Genomic DNA, 12807 nt, shown 5'->3' with positions numbered 1-12807 from the left:
ACATGGTTGAGACCTAGGGATGATTTCCTGGGAAAGAGATTTTTGGATTTGATCCATCAACTTGCTTTGAGACTGACAACTATTCTAGTGTCTAATTGTGCCCTTTGGCCATCTCAGAGGAAATTAAATTCAGGCAGCCATTCAAGTTAGGTGTTCCTCTGGGGATTCCTGCCTTTTTAAATTTTTATTTATTTATTTGTTTGTTATTAGTTTTTGCATTAAGTGGTGCTGGCTGTTGGAGCAGGCTAGCAAAGGCCAAACCAGAGCATCTTGCAAGGGCAACTGTTCAGTGGCCTTAAAAAGAAGCATTTACAAGGAATGTGATGTGTATATGGGTACTTGGATGAATTTATCTGATGGAGCTCACTGTTTTCTTGAACAGTTTAGTGTTTGGAGCCTAAAGGAGAGAAATGGCAGGGATGGAAAGTGGGATGTAGTCGGCTATGGAATTTGTGATATCAATTTCAAATGACTCTCATAACGTAACGCCTATTCGCAGTTTGTAAGGTGTTCCAGGCTTTCTCCTTACCCATCTATTAGAAGTTACTATAGCCCATGGCTTGGTTGAACACATAGATTTGTGTTTTTAATTTCTTATAACTTTATAAAGTAGAAATAGTCTGGTCATTCTCATATAAACTTGGACACATTTTCCCCTTATTATACAAAGAATAATCTTATTCTTCTTCCTGGTTCTGCTCTATACACGATATTCACTCACTTCCTACCTCATTCTATTGCATATACTATTACTAAATTTAAAAAGTGTCCAATGTCATCTAAGTTGGAGTAAAAAGTTTGGGCAAGCACAAAAGGGCTTTCAAACTCTGCCTTAATTCTCAGTCTCACCTCTTTTATGTTCTCTGGCACTTCTGCCCTACTCACTACTGAGAAGTGCCACTTCTCTGAAATTCTCAGGGTGCCATTTTGCCAACTTTTCCAAGCTTTTGCACATACTGTGCTTCTTGGAGAAAGTCAGTCAAGACTCACTCTTTTTCCCCACCTCCTTTCATGCAAGCACGTGATAGTTTTTCTTGTCCAGTTATTTCTTCTACCAGGATCCCTTGGGAGCTGTTATCTATCTCTCTTTTAGCACAACCCACAGTTTTAACAAAGTTTTGTCCATGTGTATCTCTTTAAAAGCCATCCCAGAGCTTGGCAAGTAGTTGGCTTGCCGTATAGATTTATCTGACAAGTGAATGTAATTATTTTTATATCTTTGGTTCCCTAGGAAATGTTGGTGTTTCCATCCCTTATCTTCCTGAAGACTCAGATGGCCCTCTTTGCAGATAACACTGTGATCCTTAAAACAGGAATGGAAAACAATCTTTTGAGTATATATGAGCAAAGCTGACATATTTTTTCCTTTAAGATCTTGCAGCTGAATGTGGAATGATCCTGAAATTAAGGTCAGCTCCAGGTGGTTGTTTATATCAGCTGTCAGATTGCAGAATAAAAAATGACTTTTATATGTTTGATTTTTATTGTTTTCCAGGGCAATGTCACTTTTTCCTGCTCCGAACCACAAATTGTTCCCATCACATTTGTCAACTCCAGCAGCAGTTATTTGCTACTGCCCGGCACCCCCCAAATTGATGGGCTCTCAGTGAGTTTCCAGTTTCGAACATGGAACAAGGATGGTCTGCTTCTGTCCACAGAGATGTCTGAAGCCTCGGGGACCCTGCTGCTCAGCCTGGAGACCGGAATCCTGAGACTTGTGATTCAGAAAATGACAGAACGTGTAGCTGAAATCCTTACAGGTACTGTCTGCTAATGCCCTCTCACCGAATTTCTCCTTCTCCTCCTCCTCCTTCTTCTCTTTTGGATGGTGTCTTGTTCAGCCAGGGAGTCATTGGGTATCAACTTAGAAGTTATCCATCACATGCACTGAAAAAAATTCACTTCACTAGACTGTGATGGTCAGTACATAATATAACATATCTCAGTAGTGTTGAGAACCTTATCAACAAATTTTCTTCTTCCATACTAAGTCAAGACCTATCATGAGAGGGGAACTTATTCCATAGTATCATTAAAACTAAGGGTGAATTTGTGCAACCAGAGGCATTTTATAAAATTTATTAGATGTCCAGGAATGTGGCGAGTTAATCACTTAGAATTATAATATTTTTTATGTTCAGAGTTATAAAAGTTAAACCTCAATCCTCTTTATTTGCAGAAGAAAAATGTGAGCTGGCACTGGGCTGTTTCTCTCTAATCGGTGAGATGTTTGAGTACAGAGACTGGTAGGCCTCAGGTCAAAAATGCAGTTTTAATATAGTACAGGCTCTGGCGGCTCTTGGCTCTAAAGAATCCAGGTGCAGCCTGTATTATTAAGCACATGTCAATCCATTAACATTCGTTTATGACTGAGAGAGAGGCTGGTACGAACTGCCACCTTATCCAGCTATAAAGAGGGGAAAATCATCAGTTATTTTAGACCTGTCTTTCAAATATTGAAACAAGTGAAAGGAAATTTAAAAAATGTGCTGCTTGAAGTTCTTGACATCTGTCTCAGAAAACTCTTGCATAAATTTTTCCCTAAGGAGAACTTCCTGCATTTGGGAAATTTTGCATTGAATTTCTTAATTTGTCTTTCAAATGGCTCAAGGGTTTGTGTTTTCTGGCATTTTCCTACTTGGGAAACAGGGAGACAACCAAGAAAAGATTTTTTTTTTTGTTGGTTTTTTTTTTTTTTTTTGTTTGTTTGTTTGTTTTTAACATTTCTGAAGAAACTTCTTTAGAAAGTATTTGAGGTCATATTGGCTTTATAAGATGAAAATTCCTTATGAGCAATATAAATGTAATGGCTATTGTCCAATACTTTGTGAAGACCAACAGGGCTACCCTTGATAAATGGTTATCACATGAAATGCAATACAGCACCATATTTTATTAGTGAATCCAGATATTTAAAAAGATTTGCTTTTGACGAAGTCTGGTGTTTTTAACATCCTGGATCTATTGGAAGTTAATTTCTGTGGAAAGGCCAGTACATGGATATCTGGCACCTTTTCTGGGAGCTAAGTACAGTGTACATGCTTTGAGGGTGTAGTATATTTGGGGTTTTTTGTATTGCAGATAAGGAGGACATTTGCAAAATAGATATATCCACACATCCTCAAAATATAAGGCATCTGAATTTAGTTGTTTTAGGTTATGGTACTTAGCAAGATGAAGGATTATATCCCTTCTTCATATTTCCCTTCATTTTCTATTTTTGCTGTCTCCTTTTTTGAAATTCTTACACATGTGAGTAGCAAGAAAGGTTGAGGGCCTCATTTCATTGTAAGTGAAGTGAGATTGGAACCAAAGCCATTGCAGATCTCCCACACAGGACTGTTATCACATAGGATTGTGGCATGGGGTTGGGGGTATCTTATGAAACTAACAGTATCATAGTTATTCTACCAACACACATAGAATGAAACAGAATCAGAAGGTAAATTAGGGAACCAAGACGATAACCTAAGACCTTTCCTTTGGATTTCCATTTTATGATTTTCCACTGTATCCTGTCGCTATGCATATTTATTGTTTATATTGTTGGTTGCTTAGATAACTCATAGAAAAAGAGACTCTGATTTAGATGAAAAATCTACATACAAATACGCAATAGGCTACAAAGGAGAATGGGTTATTTAGGATCTATTATTGTTTCTTTCACAAGCATTTTTCTTGAGTGAAGTGGGATTCACACAACATGGGGAAGGCATTGTCATTATAGACTTCTGGTATACTTTAGATAAGCTTTTGGTATAATATAAAACAAATTAAACATAGCTAAATATCAATAAATACAAATATTCACTGAGTATTGTATATATCGCATTTTTTTTTACATATAGTTAGCTCCTAGATGGACTCTGCAGTAGGATTATCATCTAAAATGAGAATAAGGCAGTATGTGACTGAAGTCTCTCTCAAAAGTCTATCTGTTTTTAAGGACATTGCCCTGTTTTACACAGCATTTCCCATTCTAAACACCTCAGTGCTCCTTGCCCCATATGGAAATCCAGGGACTTCATGGAAACAGACAATATATTCAAGGAATTTGATCCACAGTGACCTTGGCCCTCAGAAATCAGAAAATTTGTTTAGGCAAGTCTTAGATGAATGAAATAATATTTCAGCTTCGTACTTTATACATTTTGAACTTCCTGTTCTTTGCTGCTCATCATGAAATACCATGTACAGTGGAGATCACCTGTACAATAATCATATGATCCTGAGGACCTTTTAAAATTCTTATCTGCTCTCTGAGCAATACATACCATTGTCCATTTTTTTATGGAATGGGGGTACCAGGGATTGAATTCAGGGATACTCAACTACTGAACCACATCCCCAGCCCTATTTTGTATTTTTATTTAGAGTCAGGGTCTCACTGAATTGCTTAGCACCCCACTTTTGCTGAAGCTGTCTTTGAACTTGTGATTCTCCTGTATCCATTTACAGAGCCGCTGGGATTACAGGCATGCGCCACTGCACCCAGTATTGTCCATTTTCTAATGAGGGAAATGGCTGACATTTTGAAGAATCTTAGAAAAGTGTTTAGAATTGAGATTGGTGATGTCCATGTCAATCTGGATCACTAAGAAAGTAGAGCATTTATAAAGGTAGAAGACCACCTGGTTCATTTTCTTAGGAAGACTGGGGAAAATGTTTTGAATGTCATGTAAAATGTTAAATAATGTAAAGAGAAAATCAGCACTGCTACAATTATTTTGAAAGTGAGCTGACATTTCTTATTTTTATTTTCTTCTGAGAGAATGCAAGGCAATAAGAATAGGAAAAAAAAAAAATATGGAGTGTCAGTCCAAAGATAGTTTTTAAATTGTAGTTCTTCACAAAATGTCGCCTCCCCACAGAAGAGAGAGTTTGAACAAGAGGCCGATGCCAGGTTTTATTGGTCCAGGCTTCAGCTTACCTGGGCACTGCTTGGATGCAAGGCAGGCATCAATCTTGCTCTAACAAAACTTAGGTTCCTTCTGTTTTGTTTTATTTTCGTTTATTTAATTTGGGGGGGTATTGGGAATTGAACTTGGGAGCACTTGACCACTGAGCCACATCTCCAGTCCTATTTTGTATTTTACTTAGAAACAGTGTCTCTCTGAGTAGCATAGTGTCTCCATGTTGCTGAGGCTGGCTTGGAATTCTCAATACTTCTGTCTCACCCTCCTCAGTCACTGGGATTACAGGAATGCACCAGGGTGCCCAGCCTCCTGTTTTAAATGGAGGACAGATCTAGAATCACTGAAGTCCCGTCTAGCCCTTTCAATAAGTTCTCAGAAGAAAAAAAAAAAAACATAAGTCAACTCTCTATTTATTTTTAAGAAATTCATCAAACTGAAGGTGTTATTTTGAAAAGGAAAAAATGAACTTAGTTGGGAACACCCAAGACCAAGCCCCTTACCAGAAATAATGCTTCTTGAGTCCTTAAATTTTGGTATATTTTGCCACTTTGATGCCATGGTTTATGTAACTGATATGCTTCTATATCCCTTAGAAGTTATTCATATGCTTCTCAGTAACCAGTGGAAAATTAGAATACACATCTGAGTTTTTGTTTGTTTTGTTTTGTGAAACTAGAAGTAGAGACCAAAGGTGCTCTATTCCTGAAGTACATCCCAGTCCTCCAGCCCCTTTTATTTATTGATTTTTTTTTTTTTTTTTTTTTTTTTTTTTTGAGACAGGAACAGAGTCACACTAAGTTTCTTAGGCTGGCTTTGAACTTGTGACCCTCCTGCCACAGACAGTCTCTTGAGTCACTGGGATAATAGCTAGACACCACCACTCCTAAGAATTTTTTAAAAAGTAACCTAGGTTAACCAGTTTTCTGTCCTGATGACAAAAATACATAAGATATTAAAAGAGGAAAGACTTATTTTGGCTCACAATTTCAGAGGTTTCAGTCTATGGTCACTTGGGCAATTGCTTTGGATCTATGCCAAAGTAATGCAACATGGAGGGACCCTGTGATAAATTAAAGCTGCTCACCTCTTGGTGAGAGAGAGGCAAAGAGAAGAAGGGACCAGGGTCCCCATATTCCCTTTGATGGCATGGCCCCCACCAGTGACTTAACTTCCTTCCACTGGACTCATAAACTGGGGACCTAGTCTTCAACACATGGGCCTTTGGAGGATATTCAAAGTCAAAACCATAACACTTTTTTTAAATCATACTTGAAAACTGTGTGTGTGTGTGTGTGTGTGTGTGTGTGTGTTGCTAAAGTTATCAGAAAATGTAGAATCTTCAAACTATGTAATTACAGAACAGTTATAGGTTATAAAGCTATTTCTTATAGAGAGAAAACATGAAAAAGGGTCTAAATATGGGACAGACTTTCTTATAGATGAGGGTTTGTATATGTTTATTTCATTTCAGAAGCAATAAGTACAAATGGTAGAGACAACTTTGGATTTTTTTATTAGAGAATCATTTACCTAGAGCTTCCTAGTAAAACAGTTTACTGTCATTAGAAGTATCACATGCAGACTAGAGCTTCCAGGATTAAAGAATGAGTCTTCACTTTAAGGACATGGTCTCAGCATAAGTTGAGTGAACTCCAGAAAAAAGATGAAGAAAACTCCAAACTGAGAAATCTCATCCTGACATGTGGGCATCACCAACTGATAAGAAGATAAAAGGATACAAGGTGAAAGCCCGTCAACTGGGTTAAAACAGAATTTCTGAAAAGTGGGAACCTTGGCTAGCAAAGAGCCAGACACCAACTGAATGCCATGGAAAAGACTTTTTAGTTGAAGCATATGCCTTATTGGAGACCCCATCTCAGTTCAACCCATTCCTACAAGAAAGCAAGGATGCTTAATTGTATTTCCTCAAACACTAGTAATTGTTCAGTATTTCTATAGTTCCTTGAATAGCACTAGATGTACAGAAGACATTAGAAATTTCAGTTAAGTCATCCATTTTATCAGTTATTAATTTTCAATACTTGGTACAGAGTTGTGAGTGTATTCCTTTCTCTATTCAAGCTATGATGAGATTCTAGTGATATCATGGATCAGCTTTCATGAATGTTATTTGATGGCTATTTTACATTGAGCCTGCTTAAATTATTACCCTATAGCTATGGCCAACATCATCCCATCTTGTAGATTTTTATATCAATTGATATTTTCTAAAGAGACTTTTCCAAAGAAGGCTGCATGTCCCTTTTCCAGTTTTCTGATTGTTCTTTGCAGCTTTTGTTCCAAGTATGTGTATACATATGTATTATACATATGTATTAGTTTTCTAGGTCTTACATACCAAAACATAAACTAAGTAACTTAAACAGGAATTTATTTTCTCACAGTTCTGTAGGCTACAAGTCCAAGGTCAAGGTGTTTGTAGGGTTGATTTTTCCCAAGGTCTCTTGTCTTTGCTTGAAGATGATCATATTCTCTGTGTTTCCACAATGTCTTCTTTCTTTGCATGTGTGTGTCCTAATATCCTCTTCCTCTATATATACCATTTTACATTAATAACTTAAAAATTTCCTATCTCTCTGTTTAACCATATTTCAAGGTCTTCAAAATATGAATATTACCAAGACACAATTCAATTTAAAATTAGATATACTAATTACATGTCATATATGTAGTGTTTTAATGTGATCTCACCACTAGAATGTAAGAGTCATAGGGAAAAAAACACTATCTGTCTTGCCTACAATTATTATTCCAAAGCCCAGTCTAACAGCTTGCCTACCACAAGTCCTTGGTAATGACTTACTGTAGGTATGAGTGACTGAATGAATAAACCAGTTGAGTTGACCTCCCAAACATTTCTGAAGGATATAATTTTAACAGCAAAAAGTAGTAGTGAATTTTAACAAACATTCATGTTAGAACAATTATATGCTGCAGAATGTGTCAAACATAGGAATGAGATACACTCAAGAGAAGTATTAATTAAATATAGGCCCGTGGAGCTCCAAGAGGTGGGAAAATGGCCTAGAGAACTGCATCTTGCAGGATGGAAGTGCTCACCCTGATTAATACTGGTGGCCAGATGGTTATAGGCTACAGCCCTGCAATTAAGAGCTGTTCCCCAAATATTGCCCTTTTTCATATAAGCCATTTGTAACTAGCCACCATCTGCACATCAAGTCAACATGACGAGACTGTGAACTTCATCTCTGCTTCAATTAAGTTGTCATCAATGCCTCTGTGTTTTAGCTAAGATAATGTTGATGAGAAAATCCCATTAGCAAGGGCGGATAAATAGATAGCCACAGGGCCATGAATATCACAACAAGCTGTCTGGTTGAGCTCACAGTTCGTGTTTCAGAAGACAAGCTATGTGATGTGGCATTCCATTTCATGCAAAGCTGAGACATGCAATTGTCTGAGTTTTAGGATATCAAGCAAAGGTTCAAAATATTTACCAACGTAGTAATCTCTTAGTTATCTTTAATGTTTTCCATTCTGGATAATGACTATTTTATTTCCTAACTCACTTATGTTACTCTTTTACTCAATAGGGAACTGAGGGAGCTAGATTATTATTATGATAGCAGAATAATAAAATACTCAAACTTGCTATCACTTCCCTTTGACTTCTTATTTTCCACTTTCACAGATCTCTCATAAAATTTGCTGTGCTTTCCTTTAATGCAGCAATCTTTTGAAGTATATTCTCTGTGCTGGTCCTGGGCTCTAACCTGGAGATAGAGGCACCTCCCTTCAGCAGTTTATAGGTATGATTGAAGGGGATGGTAGAGAAGCATTTATAATGAGGTAAGATTCATACCCAGATACAAAGAAAATAAATAGCAAAATAGGTGAGAAAAGAAGGCTTTCTTGAGGTGGGGACAATGTGGCTTGGTTCTGTTGAATGAATAAAATTTGAACGAACAAGCATTGAGAAGCAAACAGAAGTACCAGAGCTTAGGTTAGAGTTTAAGAGCTTAGGACACCTGGGGCACAGTGACTAAAGAAGAATAGGCAAAAAGGAAGCAGCATTTGTTGCAAGACTCTAGAATTTGAGCTACATTATGAAGGGGACAGGGACGTATCAATTTGTAGTTGAGCTTAACTTCTAGCATGTAGATGTTGGAGCTAAGTATTCAGTTCTGTATAAGAAAAAGAATAATTTCATGATCCACCACAAATGTATCTATCAGAGAACCCAGTGGATGGCAGACCCAGGTGTTTTCACCCTTATACACTGACCAAGGGTTTCCAGATCCAGGTAACCTTGAAATATGAGCCAGGGTTTAAGAACTAGAAAAGATTTAACCTGTGATTTATGGGCAATGTGCATAAGAGGGCACTGCTGCTGACACTTGGCAGTGGAGATTCAGCTGTCCTGGTGCTCTATCAATCAATAAGCATTTGGAGAGGGCAGGATGTTGCTCTGTTGATGCCCAGGGAGGTACCAAACCATGACTCAGACTCTGACCCCAGGAACTTGTAATCCCATTGGGGAAAGAAGACTTACATAGACGAAATGTTAATTGATAATACAAAGCGGTAAATAATGTGATGTAAATGAGTGGATCAGACAGGGAATGTTACAGTAATTTAGGAGAAATTGCTAAGTACTAGTTTAGTCAAGAATAGCCTATTTTATTCATTTCCTAGTTTATTTTCTTTTTCATTCACTTGTTTATTCATTCAGTCAATCATTTGGCACTTTTAATATATCCTATATTATACTAAATGATGATGATAGAAAGTTAAGAAACATGCTCCTCACCCATATAATTTAGGAGAAAGTGCACTAAAACAAAACACTAGGCCTTGAAGGATTGGAAGATAGGTTTGATAGTGGGGAAACTGGAAGGGCAGCATATAGATGGAGCAGAGGCTGGTAGTAGCAGTACTGATTAGCTAAGTGTGTTTACTTGGAACATAATTAATCATTAGACTAGCTGAAGTAAGGGATTTGTGTAGGGATATTGAGAAATAACATGGAGAGGACATAGATAGTGACTTGACTGCAAAAGGAACAAATTGTCAAGGTAAACCGTTGAGTTTCATTCACTGTACTGCATAACTCGCGCTAGGGGTGGGGTCGCTAATAATCTTGCTCTTTGTTTATGTAGTTCAGTCTCCAAAGTGCTCTGTACCAGAAGGAAGCAGAATTAGGGGAAAAGAGGGAGAGCATCATGAAAAATCCAAGCTGTACTGAGAAAGAGTAGAATAAAATTTAAAAAGGAAAATTAAAAGCATAGGTGAATTTTATCTACTGTGGGCAGACAAGGGTTAATAGAATTTGGTAATTAATGGACAAAAGATGTGCAAGAAAAACATAACTCAGTCTCTAAGACATAGTATATAATGGTCTTAATAATTGCAATATGTTCTTTTACAATGTGATTGACATTTTAAGATTGCCTTATTCAATTATTTATATATTCCCTACTTTGTTCTCACAAAATTGAAACTACCTTTGAACTATTAAGTAAGGGCAGAGATGACAGGATGTGGAAAAAACAGTCAAATGTGGTTTTTTAGGGATAATAAAGTTGAAACTTCTAAGTCAAGCCAGTCAATTCTGTTTCTATTTTACAGATGAGGAAGCAGGTTTAGAGAGATTAAGAAATCTATCTAAATTCCTAGAAATTATAAGTGGCAGGACCTTGAGTAAGGGGTAGCAGGTGAATAAAGGCATCAAGGAAAGCTGTAACCAGTTATTTCCAGCACTGAAAATAGAATTTTCAGGGACTCCCTCTGGCCTGGCTGTATCTCTCTGCATGCATGTCTGTGGTTGTACTGACTGGATGACCATGACTGGCCCTGGATGATGTGTCCTGGGACAGACACTTATTTTCATTAACACCTTGCAACACAGATTATGATCTTGCTTTTCTTTCTTCAAAACACAAAAAGTGGTCCTATAATAAGATGAAGATTGATTGGGAAGATCTGTTAGGGATTTGGCTGAGGAGAGAAAGAGAGAGTGTGGGTGAGCACACCAGAGCACAGGAGCATGTCAGGGTGTCAGTGCTGTATGACTTTGGACTTATTTTTTAAGACAGGGGTTCTCAGTGAAGGGAGATTCAGACTTCACAGACACGCACCCTCACCCTTTCCATTCCTGGATAGGGAACATTGGGCAGTGTACGGAGACCTTTTTGTTGCTAGGACTGGGGTCTTGTTATCAATGTCAAGTGAACAAGGGATGCTACTCCGCATCTGCAGTTCAGTTATACTACAGATACCTCACTCCAACAAAGAACTAGTCATTCCACAATATTCTGTGTCAATCCTGAGAAACTTGCTTTAAAACCAAACTTCACTTTTATATGAAAAGTAGTCGCTCAAGATATCACTGAATTCTCTGAATTTGTTTAATCAAATGTCTGCTATTAAACTTGCTATAAAATTTTATTCACAAAAACCATTTTAAGAGAGATATTAAGTGCTCCTATTTTTGTGTTTTATCTAACAGAGAAAATAAATTTGAACTAATAAAAATTAGCTATAATCCCAATGATAGACCTACATAGGCATTTTAAGATGCAAAGGTTGAAACTTATTTAATCATTTTTAGCAGTTAGATTAGCTGAGTACACCTGCCTGTAATCCCAGCAATTTGGGAAATTGAGGTAGGAGGGTTGCAATTTCAAAACCAGTCTACAGGGACTTAATCTGGATCAAAATAAAAGTAGAAAGATCCACAGAGGTAGCTCAGTGGTAGAGTGTCCCGAGGTTCAATCCCAAGTAACAAACACACACAAACACAGTGAGTTAGATAATCAATAAACAAAAAACAGTTTCAAAGTATGAATTCAGTATTGTTAAAAGAAAAGTTGCCTAGTGGGAATGTAAGTCGGTACAGTCACTTTGGAAATGGTGTTATAGTTTCTTAAAAGGTTAAATATGGAGTTTCTATATGACCCAGCAACTGCATTTCTGGGATTCCAAAGAAAACTGGAGAGCACATGTCTGTATTAATGTGTGCACACAAATGTGTCTAGCAGCATTATTCATAACAACCCCAAGTGAAAGTCACCCAACTTTCTAGCAACAAATGAATGTATAAATAAAATGCAGTATATCCATACAATGGAATATTATTCAGCCATACAAATGTACTATTCATACTACATGTATGAACCCTAAAAATAAGGGCAAATCAAAAGAAGTTGGTTACAAATAGAACATGTTTTATGTTTCATTTGTGAAAGCTCCAGAAAAGGCAATTAATTCATAGAGGCAGTAACTAGATTCGTGGTTGAGTAGGAGTGAAGTGTGGGATGAGGAGATAGGAGGATGGTAGATAAATGGGTTTGGGAGATGACAAAATATTTTAAAATTGTTGTATTGGTTACATAAATATGAACGTACTAAATTCATTGAGTTGTACATTCTAAGTAGACAAAATATGTGTTGTGTGACTTCTATCTCAATACAGCTGTTATAAAATAAAAGTAAATGGAAAGTTAAATTCAGTAGCAGAAAAGAATACTTTGAAGAAACTTGCTCATCACAGTGATTCCAGGAGCGGGGCAGTGCTGCCTTTGGGCATCTTACACAGAAGCGGCTTAGCCAGGGTGTCAGACACCTCCCTCAAATGTGGTTCTGCCTCTCAGTAGTCACATGATCTGGGCAGACTCTGCTTTCTCTGTTGATATCTACAATATGAAGATAATAAACTTTTCCTCCAAGACTCATGAGAATTAGCAATTATACATTTAAAGTGCCTGGCATATTGTACACATTCAATACTGATAATGTGTATTTTTAGTTATTCTTACATTTGGGATGTGTTTCAAAAGTTTATTTGCAACATTAGAAACTGCTCCCTGATCTTGGGAATGGAGCTCAGACCTCTTTAAGCCTTGATTTG

The 12807-nt window shown here is 37.2% G+C and overlaps 1 protein-coding gene across 1 annotated transcript in view; it reads left to right on the top strand.

Moving 5' to 3' along the window:
* Positions 1–12807, top strand: part of CNTNAP5 (contactin associated protein family member 5) — an 861232-nt gene that overhangs the window by 451712 nt on the left and 396713 nt on the right. The window contains exon 8 of the mRNA XM_079133610.1: positions 1496–1760. Within this exon, the coding sequence (XP_078989736.1) occupies positions 1496–1760 (265 nt within the window). The remainder of the gene's footprint in view (positions 1–1495; positions 1761–12807) is intronic.

Source organism: Sciurus vulgaris (genome assembly GCF_902686455.1).
Source record: "Sciurus vulgaris genome assembly, chromosome: 3".
NCBI lineage: Eukaryota > Metazoa > Chordata > Mammalia > Rodentia > Sciuridae > Sciurus > Sciurus vulgaris.
This window is presented reverse-complemented; position numbering and strand designations above follow the sequence as displayed.